The 23,718-nt window shown below is 36.6% G+C and overlaps 3 protein-coding genes across 3 annotated transcripts in view; 2 read left to right on the plus strand and 1 right to left on the minus strand.

The window, feature by feature from the left end:
- Positions 1-7,014: 7,014 nt before the first annotated feature.
- golga7 (golgin A7) lies at positions 7,015-13,544 on the plus strand. Its single transcript, XM_051910479.1, has 6 exons — positions 7,015-7,180; positions 8,065-8,187; positions 10,614-10,766; positions 11,556-11,657; positions 12,478-12,534; positions 12,665-13,544. The coding sequence occupies exons 1-5, from the start codon at positions 7,172-7,174 to the stop codon at positions 12,520-12,522; spliced, it is 432 nt and encodes a 143-aa protein (XP_051766439.1). The 5' UTR covers positions 7,015-7,171; the 3' UTR covers positions 12,523-12,534; positions 12,665-13,544.
- A 1,635-nt stretch (positions 13,545-15,179) lies between these two features.
- r3hcc1 (R3H domain and coiled-coil containing 1) lies at positions 15,180-20,206 on the plus strand. The gene is made up of 8 exons (XM_051908287.1): positions 15,180-15,190; positions 15,288-15,413; positions 16,384-16,521; positions 16,598-17,054; positions 18,735-18,907; positions 18,986-19,056; positions 19,151-19,246; positions 19,528-20,206. The coding sequence occupies exons 1-8, from the start codon at positions 15,180-15,182 to the stop codon at positions 19,626-19,628; spliced, it is 1,173 nt and encodes a 390-aa protein (XP_051764247.1). The 3' UTR covers positions 19,629-20,206.
- A 331-nt stretch (positions 20,207-20,537) lies between these two features.
- loxl2a (lysyl oxidase-like 2a) overlaps positions 20,538-23,718 on the minus strand; it is a 29,337-nt gene continuing 26,156 nt past the window's right edge. The window contains exons 11-15 of the mRNA XM_051911229.1: positions 22,653-22,893; positions 22,403-22,518; positions 22,113-22,249; positions 21,927-22,038; positions 20,538-21,264 (exon numbers count right to left, since the gene is read on the minus strand). Of these exons, the coding sequence (XP_051767189.1) occupies positions 21,200-21,264; positions 21,927-22,038; positions 22,113-22,249; positions 22,403-22,518; positions 22,653-22,893 (671 nt within the window). The 3' untranslated portion in view covers positions 20,538-21,199. The remainder of the gene's footprint in view (positions 21,265-21,926; positions 22,039-22,112; positions 22,250-22,402; positions 22,519-22,652; positions 22,894-23,718) is intronic.

Consider the following 23,718-nt stretch of genomic DNA (forward strand, 5'->3'; position numbering starts at 1 on the left):
ATAAAAATATATGGTCAGTAATGGAGCTTGGATGTCATCTAGTGAAAAAGTTTGGTACTGCGCCCAAATAAAATCTTATTAAAAGCTCATTTTTGAAATATTTCAACCTAAAATTTGGAATGTTGACATTTTTGGCTTTGATTTTTTTTTTTTTTTTTTTGCAGTTTAAGAGTAAAACACGTTTTGTAATATATTATTATAAAATATAAACAATTATATTTTTACATTTTTACAAACTTAAACTTCTATAACTTTTTTTAATTTTACTTTCCTAATTTATTACACTTCTACAATAATCTGACAAGTGTCTTCTTTAAAATAAGACTAGGTCTATATTCCAAAGCATTCTTGAATTTTTTTCTCCAAATTCCGTTCCTGAAAATCATAGCGATCAGCCGACTTCAGATAACCATAACTTTTGTTACAGGCAAGCTATGAAAGAAGTAAAAACATATTTGGAAAGGGCTCAAATCCATCTTTCATCTTTCATATGGTACTGAAACCTGTTATAGGTAAAATTTCACCATGTGATGGGTTTTCGCAGATCACATCACATATGTTTTTATTGAATGGCTGAGATGGTAATAATCGAGAGTGAGGAGTTGGAGTGGAGGAGGGATGCTGTAAAAACTGTCATGGGATAGAAGTAAGTCAGCTATATATAAGCCTCCCCTCGCACTGATTGGCTCGATTATCTGATTATCTAAATGAAGAGGACCAGAGGGTTAACAAGTTATGAAGTAAAATATCTAACTTCTGCCAGACCGCCTTCTGTATTCTTCAAAAAGCTTACGCTGTACATCCTACGCCTTCCTTATTCAACTTACAGAACTGATGCGATGCCAGTTCCGTTTTTTCTGTAATTTGAATATGGAAGGCAGTCTGGCGGAAGCTAGATATTTTACTTCATAACTTGTTAAATATGTATATTTTTTTTACACAAACACATCGCTTCGCTTCAGAAGGCCTTTAACCCTCTGGAGCCATGTGGAATATGTTTATGATGGATGGATGTGGATGGAGACACTTTCTTCTTTTTCAGCTCATACTCGTTTGGTAATGCATACTGCCATTATAAAGTTCGGATGCGTCAGGATATTTATTAATATTTCTCAGATTGTCTTCGTCAGAAACAAGAAAGTCATATACATCTAGGATGGCTTGAGGTTGAGTAAAGCTTGGGGTAATTTTCATTTGAAAGTGAACTAATCCTTTAACTATATTAATAAAATATCATTAATGACATAAAATAATTCATTATTTTTGTTTAAGCCTTACATTGTTTTTTATATGAATGAAATAAACATAAACGCTCAAAACTCTTTTAAGAGGATTTCAGCTTTTAGTACCTTCTGCCTTAAACCTTATTGGTAGAAACAATAAAACTGATATCCGAACTGCTGCATTTGTTAAAGAGGCTTCGGGTTGAAAAGCTTTTGTGTAACAGACTAATAAAATGTAAGTGAAAATGGCGGTACATGGACTGTGTCAGTGGTGCATCTGTAAAATGTCTGATCCAATTCTATTAAGGTTCCACAGACTGATTTATAACAGTGTTTGTCAAGTTGGTCAAAGCAAGCCGGATGGCTCCTCTACTACAAAGACACATTATTTAGAATTTACAATGAAGCATCTGCGACTCTTGGCTCGGTTTCTGGGACTGGGATGCAGATGCTTTCGAGATGCCCTTCGTCGCGTCTCATTTGCTTTTCACGCTGATTTGAGAGCTGCTTCTACTCAAATACTAACTTCAGCCATTACAAATGTCAATGTGGGTATTTCCTCCATCACATTGCTGCAGCTGCATACTGGCTTTCATAACCACACATAGCAGAATTATTTCACAATATTCATAATGAAGTGACAGTTGAATAAAAACAGACATGCTATCATGGGATGCCAAACAGTCATCACTTAAGATGTTTTAATTACACCAAAATACATCTTTCATCAGGATGTGTTTACCCATCATTTTTCTCTCTATACTCCACACGAGAAGATCTTTGGTGGTATATCAGATCACATATCCCTCCAATGAGACCACCTGTTGCAAGAATCACAAAGATTGCATGAAGAAATAAGGGTCATTCAGAGATTTATGAATGTCTCCAGTCACTCATGACTTGGCTGGAATCAGATATTTTCCTGATATTTTAGACAGCACTGCTATTAGTTAAACATATTTTCTGTTCCCCTGACATTGAATTGGTGAATAAAGTTGCAGAACACTATAAAGAAACATTTGTAGGAAATGATTGAGGACTGACTTGTGTTTTTGGTAGTTTGATATAGGCTTACATATAGTTTTGGGCTTACACTTGATCAGAATGGTAGTCGATAATTCAATTCTAAAACTGTTAGTTCCCTTAATTTAGTAAAACATGCTAAAATCCTGCTCACTTCACTGTACCAACCACAAATTCTTATTTTTGTCAAAAAAAAAAAGTATTTTAAAAAAAGTTTTATTTTGCCAAATTAGATTGTTTTAATACAAATTTGAGTTCTTAATATTTTATTAAAGGTACACTATGTAACATTTAGCCCTCTAATGGTTAAAAAAAAAAAACAACTGCATGCATTTTGCAGAAGAACGTTGTTTTGGTTGTTTCAGCTTTGTGTGACTGTGCAGATGAACATGACCCTTCATAGTAGATAATGCTTTACAATGAACTCTGTTAGAGAGCTACATACGGCAGTGTATCAGCTTAATAAAATACCTTATTCATCTGCTGGGTAATAAAAACTCCATCTCTGTGTCGTTTTTATAACATTTTAATTCCCTCAGATCTCACCATCTCCGAAAAGCCAAGACATTGTTGATTCTTGTTTTATTACAAGCTCTGTCACATTCTCTTTTTGCCACCAGACTCTCTTCTGTAAAACAGGTGATTCCCCGTAGGTTCAAGATTTAGTGTGCTCCATATTAACCTTTCTCACTCGCTGTGACCTATGTGTGTGACGTATGTACGCATTTTCCCTTGAAAACCATCCAGTCAGGTCTAAAATATAAACACTTATAATAGGCTTACCATAGTGAATCAGGGTAAGACAAAAACATGTTTTGAAAGAAAAAATGATGGTGTATTGACAGATTATTTAAATTTTGTTAATTTTGAACAAAAAAAAAGTTACATAGTGTCCCTTTAAAAGGTAACTATTAACTAAAAGGATTTTACTCAGATCAAGGTTATTAACTAAAACTAAACCCCTAAAAAAAAATCATTACTTGGAAAAAAAATAATAAACATTAAGTGAAATAAAATTTCACTTTCACTGAAAAAAAAAAAACTTATTTTATTTTAGCTAGTTGCCAAAGCAACATTTCTCATTTTCTTTTAATTTAAGTTTAAGTACTAAAATAACTAAAACTAATAAACTAAAACTTAATAAATACTATATACTGTAGACATAAAAGACACAACATGACAAAAACACACAACAAAATTACTAAAATTTTAACTAAAATTAAAATGAAAACTGAAAATATAAAATCTAATTTAAAATATTAACAAAAACTAAAAGATTAATTCTAATAAAATAACACTGACCCAGATTAATTTGATGCATATTGTTACAAATATTCAGTTGTTTTTGTTCTTAGTTTCGTTTTCATGGACTTTTATTTTGTAATCATGAGTCACATGCGTTCCCATGTTCTTTTCCGGCTTCTCTTTAGTTGTCATGATTACTAATGTCATTAGTTTGTTTAGTTCAGCTGTTACATTAATTTGTCAGTATATTTAAGTTCAGTCTTTTTCTGTGTTTAGTATCTTGTCTCATTTGTGTTAGTGTTTGTGTCCAGAGTGTATACAGCTTCCAGCTTTGTTCTGTTTTATGCTGTGGATTACTATTAAATACTCGTGTCTGAGTAACTTTATCCTTCTTAATAGTCTGTCTGTGCGACACTTGCTGACAGAAGATCGGACCTCAAAAACTGGATATTGAAGCAAAATTTTCTGCATTGGCCCAGAGAGGCCTTAACTTTTTGAACTTCACGGAGCAGTTCTGCCTTCTTGCCGTCACCTGCACAACGACGAAACCATCAAATTGCTGTTCTGGATCGGGGCGAACTACCATCACCCTGTAGACCTCCCAGACATCTCAGAACTGGACTGGAGGGAGGCCATCATCAGGTGTCAGGAGAGCCACCACCAGCCGCAATGAGTGAGCCAGAACCCAACGTGGAAGGGACAGCGCCGTCCATCGACCTGGAGTCCCAGAGTGAGTCTGAACAGGGGTGTGAGCCAGCGACATTAGTGGCAGAAGGAATACTGGTGGAATTGGAAACAGAGGAATGGCTGATAGATTTGGACACGGAGGTAATGCATCCCACTCTATCCCATCCTGAACTATCTGTTTGTTCTTCATCATCTCGGCTAGACAGCATTGAAACTGTATCGTTGACCTGTATGGACTGTGAATTCCCGTCATTGATCCCGTCAAGCTTACCTCTGTCACCATCACCAAGCTCAGATAGTCCTCCAGCCCTGCACCAGCTGGATGCCTGCAGCCCTTCACCTTCCCCAGTGACGCCTTGCAGTGACGTGAAGCCTCAGGTCGGGCAATTACCAGCCTCGCCCGAGTAAGAGGATCCTAAAGCTCTGCCTCTGATCCCTTTGCTCCACCTCGGCCCGTCGACCTGCCAGCTCCACCTTTGCTCCTCCCACTCTCTGCTCCACCAGAGACCCTCGGCCTTGTGGCTCCACTGGGTTCCCTCGTCCCACCGGTTCCACCTTGGTCAGTCGTCGCTATACTTATGCCACAGACTTACGAGCCTAATGTTGCGCTCAGTCTCTCCACCCCTATGGCTTCAGTGGGTTCTTCCTTCCCTCCGGCTCCGCCTCTGTCCCCTGTCACACCGGCTCCACCTCAGTTCTCAGGCACTCTGGCTCCACCTCAGATGCTCGCCATCGCGACCCCGCCTAGGTCTTCAGTGCCAGTGGTGTCGCTCAAGCCTCCTTCTCTTCACACCGCAAGGCTGTGCCTTCTGGGAGGGGGTCTATTCTTACAAATATTCAGTTGTGTTTGTTTTTATTTTCGTTTTCATGGACTTTAGTTTGTATTCATGAGTTGTATTCATGAGAGAAGCGAGTTCTTTTCTCGCTTCTCTTTAGTTGTCATGGTTACTAATGTCATTAGGTCGTTTAGTTCAGCTGGGTTACATTAATTACCCCATTTGTCAGTATACTTATGTTCAGCCTTTTTCTGTGTTTAGCGTCCAGGTCTCATTTGCGCTAGTGTATCCAACTTCCTTTTGTTCTGTTTTATGCTGTGGATTACTATTAAAAACACGTGTTTGAACTTTTATCCTTCTTCGTCTGTCTGTGCGACTTTTGCTGACAATGTAAATGGTTTTTTTTGTAACATTATAAAAGCATAAATAAATTAATATTTAAGAACTGAATATTTAATTACATATTGATTAAAGGATTTATGCCAAAAGTCAACAGAACGATCACTTGCAATGTGCTAGCATATTAATATAAATTTTAAAAAACACTATAGAGGGCATGAATTCAAGAACAAAATGTAACACAGACTAGAATGTGTACTTTTTTTTTTTTTCTTTTTTTTTTTTTTAATCTGGTCATAGTTAATTACTGTGCTGGAGTTCCCTCATTTTAAACTTTGGCTAATCAGAAAACTCACGTGTGAATTGAACGACCTGATAAACTGCAGATAAAGTGCAACTACAGTAAACTTGATACAGATATTCAATAAATACACTCAGAGTGCTTATAAAATTAAAACATCACTGCGCAATATGATTTTTTTTTTTTTTATTTTTTTTTTTATTGTCGTATATGATCTGACAAATGGTTTTACAGATCTCACAGACTGTCTGGTATAAAGGACACATGCTTTTTTATGTCTATGAGGTGATCCAATACTGTCAAGGAACTGAGTGATGAGTAAAACTCTCTTGTATGTTATAAAAAATGGCCCAGGTGTCCCATGGGAACCTTTAGGAATAAATGATACCTCTGATGAATCATTTATCATGTAAGGATGACTGAACCTCTGCTGTATTGCATTTTCCATTATAAAGACTTTTCTCTGTTGTAAAAAGACAGATGGAGACAAGGAAAGAACTGTTTTAGGCATTAATATCATTTCTCTTTGAAATGTTCTAATGATATTGTCCTAATGGCATGAAAAAGGTCAAGGTACATCCAAAGCCAGGTGCAAGATCAAAAAAATGTAGCAAATAATCCAAAGGAGATCTGCACACTGTTATTCTCCTTTTATTTAACAAAGTATAAAAGTGGCAACGTTTCAGTCAGAGACCTTCGTCAGGCACACATACATAGAAAGGCAACAACACAATAAGTAGATTACTCAGAATCAAACAATTTCAATTGGTTACAGCTGTTGGCAATCAAGGTCAATCATGTGAACAGCTATAGTATACCACAATTAAAAACAAGACAACTACATTGAAGCATCATTTAAATACAAATCCATCATCAAAAACAATCAAAAACACCCAAACAACCTCAACACAACACCCAATGCCCCCTATCCCCTATCTATTGTCCTAATGGCAAACAAATACAGCATTACTAGTATGTAATGAGATACTGTCTGTTTTACATTTAAATTACATCCAAAACTAAATCTGCTTGGGAATTTCAAAGACATTATTGAACAATGCACAATGTCCTTTTCTTTTTATTTTCAATTGCGAAATTGTGTAATTATCTTCTCCTGTCCCTTACATTAAATTGAATTTACCACAGAGACATTACTTCTGTTGGGATTAACAATTAAACCAAGTAGCCTATTTAAACTTGTAGCCTAATGTTGCTATAGGTTGGTTACTGTAGACATGGTTATTTATTAACTTATTTTAACAATACTGTCAGAAATCACTTCAGTCAAAGAAATTATACAATAAAAGCAAAGTAATGTGTTCTATATTCTATAGAACACATTACTTTGCTTCTATATAGAACACATTACTTTAATTTTATTTGTTTGTTTGTTAATTATGTGTTTGTTTGTTTGTTTATAATTAATATTTAATGGGGAAAAAAAACTTTTGGGGCGCTGGACATTAGTTTGGAATTAGTGTAGCAGCGGAACTGATGAATAAAGCCAAAGGTTCCTACCGGACTGTATTTTGAGGAGGACAGGAGGTTGAATAACAGGAAGAGGAGCAGCAGCCACTATGGCGGAGGTATGTGAATAAAAACAAAATTTATTACAATTTCTTCTTGTACACTGACAAAGAATGAAGTCTCAAATAACACGTTATAATAAATGTTTTATTATCCTACTATTCGGATAATACATACGTGTCTTCTTTGTAATACCATTATTATTTGACACGTTAGCGCTTCTCTAGTGGTCGTCAAAGATAATTATCTACGTCGATCATTAACTTTCGTAAAATTTAAATCCTCAGTTTCACTGTCAGTATAAATATAAAACCATGTATCATGTTTAAAGTGAGCTTCACGTTGTCATCAGATTTCAGTCGTTTTATTTTGACATATTTGAGGATGATGCTATAAGGGCGTTGTGTGTGTGGTTTTTGTGTATATGGATATGATTTCCTGTGTTTTTAATAATTAGCTTTGATCATAATAATTAGAAATGTTATTTTAGCAGCAAATCAGCATATTAGAATGATTTCTGAAGGATCATGTTACACTGAAGACTGGAGTAATGATGCTGAACTCAGCTTTGACATCACTGGAATAAATTACATTTTAAAAAATATTCAAATGGAAAACTGAAATTGTAATAATACTTCACAATACTACTGTTTTACTTTATTTTTGATCAAATAAACGCAGGCTTGGTGAGCATAAGAGTCTTCTTTCAAAAACATTAAACAAACTGTATTGTATGTTATAGATAAAGATGTCTTGCTTGGGTGAAAAAAACTTTAACCTTGTTGATATTTACAGTTATAATACAAATCATATTATTTTGACAAAGAAAATATTAGTTTAGTTTTGAGTTTTTGGCTGCTAAAATGTAATATTAAATATTTAAATGTAATATTGCTAAAATGATTTGAATAATACATTACATAATCTGTTGTTTTCTCTCCAGACGCACAGCTTGCAGGACCTGCGGCAAGCAGCCGTCGCCTCCAAGGTTTTCGTTCAGAGAGACTACACCTCCGGCACCATTTGCAAGTTTCAGACCAAGTTCCCAGCAGAGCTGGAGAGCAGGGTGTGTAGAGTTCCATAGCGAACACAAGGAACGATTTAGACTCTTTAATTTGTCATTTTTATGCTCCACATAAAAACGAAATTGTGTTTCACATATCCACCACTCAATAATTCAATGCAAAACAATTGGTTTAAAAACAAAAACAAAAAAAACTAAGTAATCACTTAAAGGTGCAATGTGTACATTTTAGCAGCATCTACCAGTGAGGTTGCGAACTGCAACTAACAGCACACACCCCTCGCACCCCTACCTTATGGAGAAGCTACGGTGGCCGACACAACAAAGATGTCGTCGTCTGAGACGGCAGAGAGTAACTTACATTAGCCAGTGAAGCAATGAGGTTTCTTCTTACTTCTAACAAAGAACGGTCTCTGCTAGAGTTGTCAAAAGTACCGACTTCGGTACCTAGTCGGTACTGAAATTTTTAAAAATGTGACGCTTTGAGCGCTGTTGAGTGGATTCGTAAACACCTCTGATTGGCCATAGTGTTCACGGCTCATCGGATATGTCAGTGATTGGTTACAATGATCAACGCTGTAAAAACGCTGTAAATAGTCATCAATGATGCTCTTCACCAAGCGCTTACACAGATACACATGGGAGCGTTTGAAAGCAGGCGTCTATCATGGACAAGTCCACTGATAGACACCTGCTTTCAAACGCTCCCGCTTTCAAATTCAAACACTTCCGTGTGCTTTCAAACTCTGCTGTGCGTTGATCATTATAGCCAATCAAAGACATTTCCAATGAGCGCATCAACACAATGGCCAATCAGAGGTGTTTACGAATCCGCTCAACAGCGCTCAAAGTGTCACATTTTTAAAATTTCAGTACAGATAGGTACCAAAGTCGGTACTTTTGGCAACTCTAGTCTCTGCTTCTAATAAACCAGACAACAACTACTACTACTACCACTACTTCATGCGTATTCAATGTAGTTCAGTGTAGTGACGATTAGGGCTGTGACGGTGGCAATTTTTTTACTACCGCGGTGGGAAATCACCAACAACCGCCGGTGTTGCGGTGGTGGGGTCCTGGTTGGTTTTTATATATATATATATATATATAAATTTTTATATTTCAATGATAAGACATTTAATAGCTTCTGATTTCGTCCACATTTTCATTTTTTTTCACGAACTTACAGGATAAGCAAATAAGCATAGGCTATGCATTTATTTATATTATGAAAAGAAAGTTGATCAAAGACTGCGTCACTTTTCATCTTGAACACTTGTCGAGGATCGTGAGTGAATGCGATCATCCTTTCCTCTTTACTACTGTACAGAACGAAATAAACATGAAAATCAAAAAATATGTTGAAAGATACAGTAGCTTACCGAAATCTGTATCACGTCAGTTCAGTGTTGCAAACAATGTCACGTAACATTATACCTCAGAAAAGCCAGTCGTTGACCATAAACTTATAGTCAGCAAAAAAAATAACAAAACGAACCATTTAAAACAAAACTTACTGTATTAGAAACTCAATTATGTAAGTAAGTATAAGTATTATAACTTTATTATTATAAAATGGACTTAAACTGGGTGCTCGCCTGTGTGTATCATTTTTATTTTATTCTGGAGACTGAACTCGTGCTCTGCAGACACACTGGAGCACTCACCACCAACTGGACAGGGGTGGGAATTACTGAGGCTGATGTTGCTTGTAACTTTAATCAGTCAAAATGACGGATGGGCTGCAGATTTTTTCTGTCACTGCTAAAATATATATATATATATATACACGTCACACTACCGCCGGTAACACTCCATGACCGCGGTGGTGGTGCGGTTGTCATGCCTACCGTCACAGCCCTAGTGACGATGCAAGCTGCCTCTAAAAACACCAACGAACATAGTGACGAAACGCGATCTGTAGAGCAGTTTGTCCGTTTAGGGTTACTGTGGAAACATGCCAGCGCATAATGGCGACTTGACATGGAGGGGAAACCCGCGGTGTATGTGATAGAAATGGCTCATTCTAAGGTAATAAAAACATAACGGTTCATTATGTAGGGTCTTTATGCACCACTGAAAACATAGTTGTGTATATTATATTGCATTTCTGTCAATAGATCCTCCCAAATTTTACACATTAACCTTTAATTAGTAACCACTAATCTCAAGATTAGTAACCAGTAATCTCAGGGCTCCAGACTGCAACCCATTTGCATTGTGTTTTGCTACCACTTTTTCCTGCTGGTGCGACTAAATTTTGTCAGAGGTCACACTGGACCACCACATTTGAATGTTCCGCTGTGATTGTACTTGTCAAAGGTTAATAGAAACGGGCGAATTGCTGTCATTTAGGAATAAGATTGCATGGGTGGTTGAATCGAGACCTTGACATTTTAACGATTAATCGTGCAGCTCTAGTTCACACCTCTCACAGAGTGTGAATCCTGATAATTTTTTTGTTACAGATTGACAAGCAGCAGTTTGAGGAGACCATGCAGACCCTGAATAATCTCTATGCAGAGGCGGAGAAGCTGGGCGGCAGGTCATATCTGGAGGGCTGTCTGGCCTGTCTCACTGCATACACAATCTTCCTCTGCATGGAGACCCACTATGAGAAGGTGAGTTTACAGAGATGTAGGCTGTAGATATCACCAATTTGACACTGACTAAGTTTACATGGACAACAGTAATCTAATTATTGACCTTATTCTGAATAAGACCATATTCTGTTTAAGGTGTTTACAGGAGTTTCTTTTAGAATATTCCTTTAATGTTTCCATTTTACACGTTATAGAACATAGATCGATTAATGGCATACGTCATTACGTCCCCATGCCACACATTCTCTCCAGAATTTAACGTATCAACATACAGTTCGTCTTCGTTACTTCGTTATAGTACTATGTTCAGTTTCATTTTTAATTTTACGAAAGCTTCAATTGCCATTCTCCTCTGTACTTTCATTCGGCAACATTTCATTCATGCCACCACGACAAACTCAGAGGTACTGGATGAGAGATGAGATGAGAGGAATTTTATTTGTGCCTACTTGCTTGAAGCTATGCTCTCTTGTTTGCCGTCAAATGGTTGACCACTGCAGTGTGTGTGTGTCCTGTTGCAAAACGTGGTGAAAACTCCCACACAACATTAATAGTGTGATTAAGGTATGAACATGTATATAATGCACTTCGATAATGCGACTAAAATAGGTATACCCCACATCTTAAGTCGATTTGTGTTTACTTCAAGTATGACTTTAGCCAGATTAAGGTAATCAGAAATTGCTGTTTACATGGAAGTTTCTTAATCAGAGTATTGTCTTAATCATGTTAATATTGGAATATTGTTGTCCATGTAAACGTACTGATTGTCGATATGGATTTCAATAATATGTTAAATTCGTTCAGGTGCTGAAAAAGATTGCCAAGTACATCCAGGAGCAGAATGAGAAGATCTATGCTCCTCTTGGGCTTCTCCTGACTGACCCCATAGAGAGGGGACTCAGAGTTGTATCCTTTCCTACATAGAAACAACATTTGGGTCTTTCTGTCCCCTGGTGAAACAGGGGATTCCTGACATGAAGGATTTGCCATTGAATTCTGGTAGCATTTACTGTAGAAACTTACTCTACCGTTCAAGTTTGGTGTCAGCAAGAATTGATTTTATTTTTTTAAAGAAATTAATACTTTTACTTAGCAAGGATGCATTAATTTGATCCAAAGTGACTAATAATGTTGTGAAAGATTTCTATTTCAAATAAATACTTTTAAACTCTCTATTCATCAAAGAATCTTGACAAAAAATATCACGGTTTCCACAAAAATATTAAGCAGCACAATTGTTTTCAACATTGATATTAAGAAATGTTTCTTGAGCAGCAAATCATGTTAGAATGATTTCTGAAGGATCATGTGACGATGGCTTCTGAATAAATTACATTTAAATATATTCAAATAAAAAAATCATTTTAATTATAATATTATTTCACAATATTACTGTTTTTATTGTATTTTTAATCAAATAAATGATGAACATAAGAGATTTTTCAAAAAAACTTTCAAAAATCTTACCGACCCCAAACTTTTGAACGGTAGTGTACATCAGATAAAGATGTCTTGCTCAAGGAAAAGTAATGAGAAGCTATTTTCCCCATGTTCAAATTTGATACAAATCATTTGATAGAAGACCTTAGTTTAGTAATACGTCTTTGGCTGTTAAAATTGAATATTCCATAGATTTCCTTGTAGGTGAACGGTCAACTTTCAGACAAAATGTCAAATACTTTCAGAGTTTTACGGCACTTAATTTCCTCAACTTGAGTTTTTAAAGGTGGAGATCACTATTTTTGAGGATAGAAGTATTGGTTCAAGATAAAACACACCAAAGGTAAGTCCCTTTTTGACCTGAACTAAGACTTTTTTTGCATTCCGCTATATATCTTATTCTTTTTTAGGTGTATTGGCTATAATAAATGAGTTCATCTTGAAATAATGCAATGTTATATTTCTTCTTGCAGGATCATATTTGTAACGTGATTATTGGCCTGCTGGACTCAGAACCTGCTTATCCATCTTATGAAATCACAACCCTATTGCTTTAAATGTAGATAGTATACCTTTATTTTGATTCATTAATATTTTTTGACAGAGGGAGAGAGTGATTATATAATGTATCTTACTGAAACTCTCCAATTCAGCTTTCCCTCATTTAGCAGTTATTTTAAATCTTTGTCGTGCCATGTAATTTTATATCGCAGCGTTTCATTTCTCTACATTGCGTTCCTGTCTCTTGTTTTCTGTATATGCTTGTCTTGAATGGGATGTATAGATTAAGTGCACAATGTTCTGTTACAATACAGATGCATCTTGATTATTTGGATCGTTTGTGACTCTGCGTTCCCGTAGTAAAAATTTGTTTGATAAATCTGCTCAAATATGTGCTTGTTAAAACTGTCAATACAAGAAACTTTGGTTATGTGTACATGGAAATTTGAGCCTGATAATTTCAATTTGTTGTATTTAATGTTTTTAAGTAATAATCAGTTTAGTTTCTTTATAACTTTGTTCCATTCCTTTCCCCTCTACAAAAAAAAAAAAAAAAAAGTTTGCTTTCTTTTCTAACACTACATTTTACTATATTTACCAGTGAACTAATGTACTTTTATTTGGGTCTGCAATATAATCCTTATTACACACAAATGCCATGAAATCCTTAAAAGGCACTGTTTGCATTTAATATTGCATATCCAGCTTATATTTCAGACTGCTGTTAGTTTAACCTGTTTCTTGCGTAAATCTTTTTATCAGTGTTGTATCATAATGTCTTTTTTGAAAATCTTTTGACACTTATTTAAACTATGTATCGTACAATAAATAGTGTTTTCTTGAACAAATTAATTCCGTTGTCTGCAATCATTTATTTTATATGTATTTTATATTCAGAGGAACATTCCATGTTAGTTAGCTTTAAAATAGACATGAAACGTAAGGCTTCTCTACAGAGTGGTGCAGGTATGACATCACTTTGTAGGCCAAAATGCATAAGTGAGTTAGCATTTTAGCACTTCTGGTTCCATTGCCCCGAAATCAATGGTTTTTTTTTTAATGGGATTTTGGTTAAATGGCTGAAATAAGGTCTGTGGTGAACGCAAGCTCAAGACAGTTTCACGTTTTATTCTACGACATAAAATGCATCAGTATTACCCCACTTGTGATTTATTTTAAGCTGTTATGTGTCTTGAAAAAGGCGGTTGCTAACAAGTGGCTAAATGGGACTACACAGGCAGTCAGGGACATTAAACGTCATCACGGCGAAAAGGTAAGCTCAGTCTGCTTTTACAGCCTCGTTATGCTCATAATTGTACTCTTATAAACTACTCTAACTCAAACGTGCTGGGGAAATGTTTTTAGATAAAAACTGAAAGTTGTCGGAAGCTTAGTGATGGCGACGTTGAAGTCGAGCGACCGTGGTGTAGTTCGTTTATAGCCTACCTTTAGCTTTTTACTTCTGCCGACTGCTTTTAGGCTTCAAACTTCATAAAAGTTATGTTCATCTGTGAAAATTATCTTGATGGACAAAACGTGTAAGTATCATAACCCTTTGTTAAACACAGAGCTTATTTTTTGCGATTTTCCAAAAGTATATGGGAAAAATGCATAGGCTTTCGATCGAGGGAACCCGTGCGCCGCTAACTTCCGGGTTGGCCTACAAAGTGACGTCATACCTGCAAGACTCTTTTGTGACGCAGGCCTATATCCGAGTGAAACTGCTTCTCAAACAAGAAAAAATGTAGGGCGGGACTTGATTTTGTCCATGGGGAATCGATTGGATGGTTGTGATCTCATGTGAGTGACAGGTTGTCCCACCCTCGCACCAGTAAACACGTCATCAGGGAAGAGATTTTCATTAAAGATTATGAAGGCACATGAACTTAAAAAAAATAATGATGAGCACGGATAAATCATTTATAATAGATACTATATTCCTTTAAAAAAGAAAAACAAGTAATTGATTTCATGGTGACTTTAAAATAGCTCTTTAATAACTATTGTTATTGCACCCCTGACCGCTAGAGGGGACGAAAAGCCTTCACACCGAAAATCTTCATGACGTCAGAGGTGTCCGTTAAATTAAACTCAGTGTTGTTAGGGTGTTTGCGGCTGTCTTGAGATGTCGTTTTTAACTGGGATTTAATCGTTTTTAAAGGTCTTTTTAAAGGGTGGCATACGTTTATTTATCTAAATCAGTTGCGTTTTGAAACGCGTATTATGTTATTGAATGAGGTGTGCTAAGCTAGTTGCTAATGTTTAAATGAGTTCAAATTAGCGTTTAGATTCACGAGCTGATGTTTAATGTCATTCACTTTCCCTGATATACTTAGTTTTTTGTATTCGACGCATACTTGAGTTAGTAGCAATAAAATAACGTTTAAAGTGCCTTAATTTTAGGTTTGATTTGGACATTTGTAGGTGAATTAATGATCTATCTCTTTAGTTGAACACAAGCGACCTTAATATTATGTTTTATACACGATGGTTGGCCTGTAAGTTACAGATCCGCTCTTTAATATGTTTCTTTTTTTTCTTAAGTGTAATCAAATCAGGACTGAAAGCATCTCCTGTGAGTCTCTGTGGATAAAGATCGTCCTCCAGCACCCTGGCTCTTCCTTGCGTCAGTGGCTGTTACCTCCCCAAACAAGAGACTGCATTCATCCATTCCGTCCGTGGGGAGCTGGACGTATTTCAACAGAAAAATGAGCTGAAAAGGTAACTTCATCACACATCTGAAGAAGGGAGCACTAACAGTAGTCAGTAGTAATTTTCATCAAAATTATTAGGAACTGTTTTAGCAGGATCCTGGGGCATTCTGCCTTTCAAGATTCTGTGTATTTATTTAATATTTTTTGTGGTAGCTTGCCTATAACCCACACATGAAACGTTGATTACTACAACTATTTATTAATTAACATAATTCCTTTTTTTTTTTTTTTTTTTTTTTTTGCATGACACACAGGTATGAAGTATTTTATATTAGAAGCATCTGGAACCTTTTCAGTTTCACAGAATTTTCTACTTATACTTCAAACTTAACATTTTCTTCTATTGAAAATGCTTATACAGATACTGTTTTCATTTCACCTGGATCTTATTGATTTATGTAGTCTTTTTGAATACCAGAAAGCCAGGTTTTTCCTAATATCAATCGTCATTAGAACAGAACACATTTTGCACATAGAGAAAACTAGCTTGGTCCATAATTCATGAAGGTCCATACTTTAAAGCTCTAGGTTCTACTGTGTACTTGCCTTTATAAAAATGATACCATAATAATAATAATTCTTGTAATTGTGGCATTTGTTAATGCTATATTTATACATTGATGGCTCCTCATTACCATGCTTATAGGCCTAGTACTTTCTATGAAAAGTAACTTCAACGCGTTACTACAATAAAATGTTATCAATTCTTGTAAAGGTGGTCATGAGTAGTTTAAAAAAAAAGCCTTATAATTTATGTTGGTGCATGTTTGTGTTGTCTCCCTTTTTTCCTCATCAGTTTTCTTAGATTGTATGGCTGTTTTAGATGGTGGTCGTACTTACTAGTCTTGGTTATTGTTGGGGTTACCCCCCACCAATCTACACCCCTGTTGTGTGTGTAAAGATATATATAAATATGATATATGTAAATATAATGTAACTATATCTTTCATTTATCTTTATACATTTCCCAATTGTAGTGTTCTACTCTTCCCGCCTGTCCCGAGCCGACTCCGCTTCCTGATTCACCAAACCACTGCCAATCTCCCCAACCTCAGCACATTCTCTGTGGGTGAGGGCTGCGCCCGCAGAGTCGTGGTGTGCTATTCCGACCTCAGGTAAAGCTGCCAGAGCTATTGTCACGTGACATGCTCACAGAAATGTGGTATTTCATCATTGTGGTGCATCTGACAGATTGCCAGAAGAGGATCATAGAGATACAGAAATCAGCTCCCATGTACGAGCACGCAGTCGGGACAGGGAAATGGAGGACAAAGGCAACAGACACAGAGCCAGACGGCCAGACAAGGCTATTTATGTTCCACGCGCTATGAGACATAAGGTAGATCTGGAGCAACTAAATCTCAAGGAATCATCAGAGGATTCTAGCTCTGATGTTGCTAAGGAACCTCTTGTATCCGATCAGGAGACAGAGGTAGACAGCACTGACCAATCATTGGCCGATCAGGAGTTTGTGCAGCTTTCAAGGACCGGGCCTTCCCCGTGGCCTCCAGCCTGGGACCAGACTGTGTCTTTCTTCATGTCTTTGACATTAGATGACCAAGCAGATGAAAATTGTGCCAACAACACAGTCCTTCCCATTGATGCGACACTCCAGCAGAAGAACTTTGATGAGAGTTTGCTCTCTGAGGTATTGTAACTTAATGGGTCTCATACACTAATAATTTGCTTAGATTATTCATATTTAAATGCACAGAAGAACTTCTCATGAAACATTTCCACCTATTTCACAACATGTGCGTATTTACATGAATTTGTTAGCCTCGTTCTAATGTTAATGAATATGGATAATTCTAAATGAGCGACCACATGTTTGGGCCTGTTTACACCTGGGCTGCGTTTCTCAAAACCATTGTAAGCCTAAATAGATCGTAGAGGCATTGAAACCAATGGTCTTTACGATCAACTTAGCTCACAATGATTTTGAGAAACGCAGCTCTGGTCACTTCATGCTTTTTCTCTGATCGGATAGCTATCCTATTGTTAAAGGGTTAGTTCACCCAAAAAGTGAAATTTCTGTCAATAATTACTCACCCTCAATGACATGAGGGTGAGTAATATGGAGTCGGCATTCTGACGTAGAACCTGGAAGCTCTGCAGTGTGGTAATTTCACCGCTTTCTATGGGAGATTAAAAAACCTCTCGGATTTCATCAAAAATATCTTAATTTATGTTCAGAAGAAGAATAAAGGTCTTACGGGTGTGGAACAACATGAGAGTGAGTAATTAATGACAGAAATTTCATTTTTGGGTGAACTAACCCTTTAAAAAACCTGGTGTAAATGCCCTCCGAAATGCTTTCCAGACAGATTTAAATCACTCATACCACTTCAGGAGATGGTTTGAGATGCATTCCAGATGAAACTGGACAAGTGTAAATGCATCTGGTTGTTCAAGCCACATTTGTAAATTTTACTTCTCCCAAAATGGTTAAAAAAAAAACAAAAAAAAAAAACATGTGGGAGTGTTTTTGGACTCCCGTTACCCAGATATGACAGAGCTACTGCAACACACATCGCCACAGACATGGCCTGCCACAGATGATTAGTTGAGTATCTCTTTAGCAGGCTTACACGTAAACTGCTGCAAATTAAAGTGAAAGTTCTGCGTCACATCCTGAAGCTCAACGCACACTCATATTCATCAAAAGATTTGTGAATAACTTCTATTGCATTCTATGATCTTAAAATTAGCTGATGATAAATAAAATGCAGCTTACACTTATCTGTTGCTTTCATTGATGTGAACACTGTTAAATCTGCATTCAGCGCAGGTAATTGAAGATCGGATTTATATTAGTTTTGCAGAGACACGTTTATGTGGCCAAGTGTAAATGAAACCGTTTTAACAAATCAGATAGCCATCCAATCAGAAAAAACAAACCTTTTGAGGTTTGTTATTTGCATAAAACATGCCCAAACCATCTCCATATAAGGCTTTTCACACAACACTTCCTTTACTGCCTTTTTGTCACTCTCAGCAAGCATATAAAGACTATTAAGTCGCACCGGGTCATAATGTTTCAGATTTTCAAAAAAAAAAAAAAACAAAAAACACGATTTACATTATGGAAAATACAATAAGATGAAATATCTTTGTATCATATACTAGGTCACCCAGAGTAAGTGATTTTTGTGTACACGTTTTCAGTTGTTCCTACAATGAATAAATGTTAGTACAATATTTGATCATTGACAACAAATTTGTGCGTATGCATGATTAGTGAATGAGACCCAATGCATCTCTTGCCGTAATTACCATCATCTTTATACTATTTTCTGTCTATCTTTATTCATTCTGTCTTGGTCAGATCAAAGCCAAACTCAAATGTGGGGACATCACCATACTGAACACCTGCAATGATTTCCCCGCCTATGCAAACATCTGGCTTGACCCAGAGGAGTTCGGCCACGTCATTGAGATCTACAACTTTCCTGCCTTTTTTAAAACAGACGACCTTCTTGATGCCTTTGCTGATTATAGGTGATATGTCACCCTTATAATGTGAGAGAAATAATAATAATAATACAAATCTATAAACTGGTCTACTTCTGTTTCCAGTGAAGGGGGGATGAAGATCAAGTGGGTGGATAACACTCATGCTCTTGGGATATTTTCAAGTCAGTCGGCAGGTATTGTTTCATCAGCCAGTATTTTTCCATTCATGTATCAAGAATTATCATCCTTTATTTTTTAAGTTTGACTGACATATTTGGTTCTTTTCAGCTACACAGGCGCTGTCTCTTCAACACCCGATACTGAAGACCCGCTCGCTTCTAGAGGGGAGCCAGAAAGCAAAGTGGAAAGCAGCCAGACGAGCAGGTACCAGAGCTAAGCCACAGAATAATGTCTTTCAGAAAAATGGTGATTTTTACATTAGAAAATATTAGTTCGTCCATGATCAAGAAAAAGAAAAATCTTTACAAAATACCTTGTTCAAACATCATCATAGAAGGTGTATAACAATTTTTTTTGAACATATATGTATTTTTGAATTAATCGATAGATGCATACAAACATCATGTCACTGATCTGCGTAATAAACATGTTTAAAATGAGTATATTACTGACTATATGATGATGATGATGTCTCCCCCATGCAGAGTTCATTCAGCCAGTGAGGGAAAGGCCGCAAACGGACACAGAGGTGGCTCGCAGAATGGTGACCAGAGCACTGGGGTTGAGAGGAGGTTTAAAGAAATGACTAAGTCTGCCTGAGTTCCTGTCTTGTTTTTGATTTGTTCAAATGACAATTGTCTTGGACATCAACTACTACACCATCCAGAAGAAAAGGAGATACTGTGAAGCTTTGTTTAAGCAGCACAGGAAGTGGAAATTCTAAAACATATGAAATGTCATCTCCCAAGTTTCCAGGTTTTTTTTTTGTTGTTTTTTGAGTTCTGTACTGTTTAAGAAAAGAGTTTGTTGAATGATCATTTGATTATTTCCTGAGTGTGTTTTTCCCCCCCCAAATGACTGTTTTTCTTGTTAGCAGAAAACAGTCTTGTTTGCTTTCTCTTGCTCTGTTTCTCCATACTATCAAGTCTGGCATCTTTCAGCATCAAGTTCGCCATTTTAAATATAACCTTTATGTTTAAATTACCAATAGGCTCTTTTGCTCATTTTGAAGCAAGTAGTGAAATGCTGTTGCTGTTTAGGGTGTGTTGAGTGTGACAGAGGTTAGTAATGTGTGTTTTGATTGGATTTCCTTACAGTGGGTACAAAACCATAATATTGAATCTAATTATCAAATAAAGTTTAACAAGACTGTAATCATAAGAAGGTCATGCTGTTTCTTGTTTAGCTTGATTGTAATTGGAGTGGAGTTTAAATGGCTTCTTTGGCGCATGAAATATTTTTGTTTAAAATGCAATAGTATTATTTGTTGATGTATAACTAAATATAAATAATTCTGTTTTTACCTTAATGATTTGTTTTTTACAGTTACTGTTTGTCTTGTCAACAAATAGTAACTGTTGAAAACTTGTTTCTGTGCTATGATATTTTAAAATTGTTTGATACTTCAACCTGTTTATTACATTTTGATTAAATGTTTGTTGTTAGCACTGAAAATACATGGGTTGTCAGGTTAACATTAACACCATTCTCCAAATCACACACATGAATTGCTTTTATTATAGAAACAGTGCAATGGTTTGACCAAATGTGTTGTTCAGTCATAAACACATTATATACCTGGAAACCACTGAACTGGTCATAGGTACCCTCGTAAAACGGAGGGTAGATGCTTCACAAATTTGAAACAAATTCTTACAGTTTCACATTGCATACACAAAAGTTGACAAAATATAATCCCTGACTGAACACAATAAATTACTTGACATGCTTGAAGAATGAGCCACAAAAGAGTCTGATGGCTGCAAGTGAGGTTGGGTTCATGATACTGCAGGCTTTGCGACATTTTAAGTTGTAATGCAGAAAGAATCAAAACGAAGATCCAAGCTTGAACATTAAAGCATGAGTTTGTAACCACTACAGTGATTAACTAGCAGTTCAAACACATAAATGCAATAAGTACAGTACATTTAAGGAATTTAAATAATTTCTGTACAAAGCCAGCTTGATATAGCGAGGACCGTGAAACGAGCTGTACTTCAACCTAACGATAGCGTCTATATTTGGAGGTCGGTTAACAGAGCAGCGGGCTCTGCCTTTTGAAGTGCTGGAGTCTCTCTAGTGGTCAGTCATGTTTGAAGAGTCTTGAGTGACAGCCTGCAGCATCCTCCACTGAGAGCCTTTGTTCCTCGCTGTCCTCTATCTGAAGTGCAACTGGTTGCTCATTCCAGGGTATTCGTCCATGTCTGAACTCCGCGAGCCACCTGGAAAGTGGTAGAGGTGGTATTATTCACTTCTAACTAGTAATGGGAGAAACAAACCTTTTCGAAATTTCGAATCAGTTTCAGTAATTGCTTCATAAAATAATACACTGTTTCGAAGCTCTCAAAATGCCAAACACTGGTTACGCCTGCTGATCAAAATGCAACAAAAACTCAGCCTAAACATGCTTAAAAACACTTTTACAAACCAATTGCAAATATTTTATTGAAAGTGTAATCTATTAAATGCAATTAACAAATAATCTAATACCATTAAATATGAATAGTCTGTGTAATATGTATTCTTTTATTCATTTGCATGGCTTGTTTTGATTGTTTTATGGAAGGCTTGGCTAAACAGGCCAATAAGAGACTTATATAAGAGACAATAAGTGATAAAACTGATCTGGCATCAGGTAAAAACCATACAGACACTTGTTCATGGGTTTACAGAGATAATTGTACTCTAGCGGCAAAGCATTTCGAAACAGTGGTGATGTAACGAAGCATCTTCGACTGAAATTGCATGACTTGACAGTTTGATATGTGCTCTGAAGCACTGGTTCAAAACAAACAATTCGCAAAGGTGTTTCGAAAATACCCCTCACTATGTCTTTAAACTGTCCTGGCAGACCTGCAATACAGTATTTTTCTAACCAACTCACCTATATGACAGTTGTACGCCCATATCCTGTATCCATCATAGCGACACTTGCACTTCATGACATTGTTGGTATAATCCGATTCGGCTACGTCATAGTTAGGATTGATTACGACCTGTGTGACAGAGTCATGTTAGTAAAATAAAACTCCTGATTTTTACTTTCAGTTCACTTCAGTTAAAACATTACCTGGAAAATATAGTCTCCTGGTTTCACATCTGTGATATCGATCCACTGACAATCAATGTCATGTCTGTAGGTGTCCCAGCAGCCAACGGTGATGCCCTGTTCACCAAAGTTGGCACAAGCATACCGTTTCTGAATACCTGGATCAAAGAAAACAACCAATTAGATCTTTGAACATTCAAGCTGAATAACGACACTATTGTCTTCTGTAGCGCTGTTTAAGGTTGAATTTAACTTTTAACTAGTGTTGAGTAAGTTTAGCGGTATCGGACCATCTCATAAGAAGTTCTCACCTTCGTCACACTGGGTGTCCTCTAGACAGAAACTGGCCTTGTGACCCTCTGCCACCTTGGTGCCGTTCAGACTCAGCAGGTCATAATGTGTAAAAACCTCTATGCTGTGATAATGCCTGTACACAGAGACACAACAAAACAATATGAGACTTTTAGAAGTTTTAAACATCGCCATATTGGCATTCTATGTTGAAGTCTTAGTGTAATATCTTTGTATTTATGTTGTTTACTGAGGTGTTTATGGTCTTGCCTGTGACACTCGTGCCAGGTCCAGGCATGGTAACCCATTTTGGGTCTGAAGTCAGCTTGGCCAACGTTGTGGATCTGGGAGGAGAAGCGGAGAAGGCGGCGGTAGGAGCTATGGTCATTCTTTTTCGCCGTGCTGGACAGGCAGTTCTCCTCTAGGGCGCACTGTAGAGCGTACATGGGCCGGTCCTCCAGATAGGTGGTCTGCTCGACCAGCTGAGCGTTTAGCACCAGGTCAGGAGCCGCTGTGAGCGATGAGATCAGAGGTCAGACAGAGCAAATTCCTTCATGCATATCAGTCTAGACAACCAGGTCAGATGGGCTTAGTTGGTCCTGACAATCTACCATCTTATGGTTAGTTTCACAAAAAATAAGTTGTTTAGGTGTCGTATTAAAGCTGCTTGGCCATGTTCAGAATGAAACACTACTGCACAGTACACTATTTTTTATTATTATTAGTACACTACCGTTCAAAGGTTTGGGGTCGGTAAGATGTTAATGTTTTTTAAAAGAAGTCTTTTATGCTCAACAAGACTCCATTTTTTTCAGGATTCTTTAATAAATAGAGTTCACAAAAACAGTATTTATTTGAAATAGAAACATTTCATAACATCATAAATGTCTTTACTGTAACTTTTGATCAATTTAATGCATCTTTGATCTTACCAACCCCAACTTTTGAAGTTTTTAAAAAAAGATTTTAAAACAAATAAAAGAAAATTTTTCATTTTTAAAAATGAAGTTTTGTATGTCAACTCCAGTCACGAAAACCAGGAGAAATAACTTATAAAATATATAACATTTTTAAGATACATTTCAAGAATATATTTTATTAACTCTTTCCCCGCCAATGACAGAATTTTCCGGGTTTCTGTGTTTTCACTGTTATATGGTAGGGGGCGCTATTACGCATCTTCAAAAAGTACATAATCTCCAGATCATAACACACACAAAAAAGAAGCAGAAACAATCGATAAAATAATTGCTTTTGCACGTTGTAGTCTTTGACAAAAACACTATTTTTTCATCTTTTTAAAAAAAATGTTTTTTATGAAACTTTTTCCACATTC

Source organism: Ctenopharyngodon idella, chromosome 10 (genome assembly GCF_019924925.1).
Source record: "Ctenopharyngodon idella isolate HZGC_01 chromosome 10, HZGC01, whole genome shotgun sequence".
Classification (NCBI taxonomy): domain Eukaryota; kingdom Metazoa; phylum Chordata; class Actinopteri; order Cypriniformes; family Xenocyprididae; genus Ctenopharyngodon; species Ctenopharyngodon idella.

What these genes read in the sequence shown, in the direction of transcription:
- golga7 (XM_051910479.1), top strand. An exon ending in CAGCAGAGCTGGAGAGCAGG is followed by an intron (nt 8,188 to 10,613) that starts GTGTGTAGAGTT and finishes TTTTTGTTACAG; the next exon opens with ATTGACAAGCAGCAGTTTGA. An exon ending in TAGAGAGGGGACTCAGAGTT is followed by an intron (nt 11,658 to 12,477) that starts GTATCCTTTCCT and finishes GAGTTTTTAAAG; the next exon opens with GTGGAGATCACTATTTTTGA.
- r3hcc1 (XM_051908287.1), top strand. An exon ending in ATTTTCAAGTCAGTCGGCAG is followed by an intron (nt 19,057 to 19,150) that starts GTATTGTTTCAT and finishes GGTTCTTTTCAG; the next exon opens with CTACACAGGCGCTGTCTCTT. An exon ending in GAAAGCAGCCAGACGAGCAG is followed by an intron (nt 19,247 to 19,527) that starts GTACCAGAGCTA and finishes TCCCCCATGCAG; the next exon opens with AGTTCATTCAGCCAGTGAGG.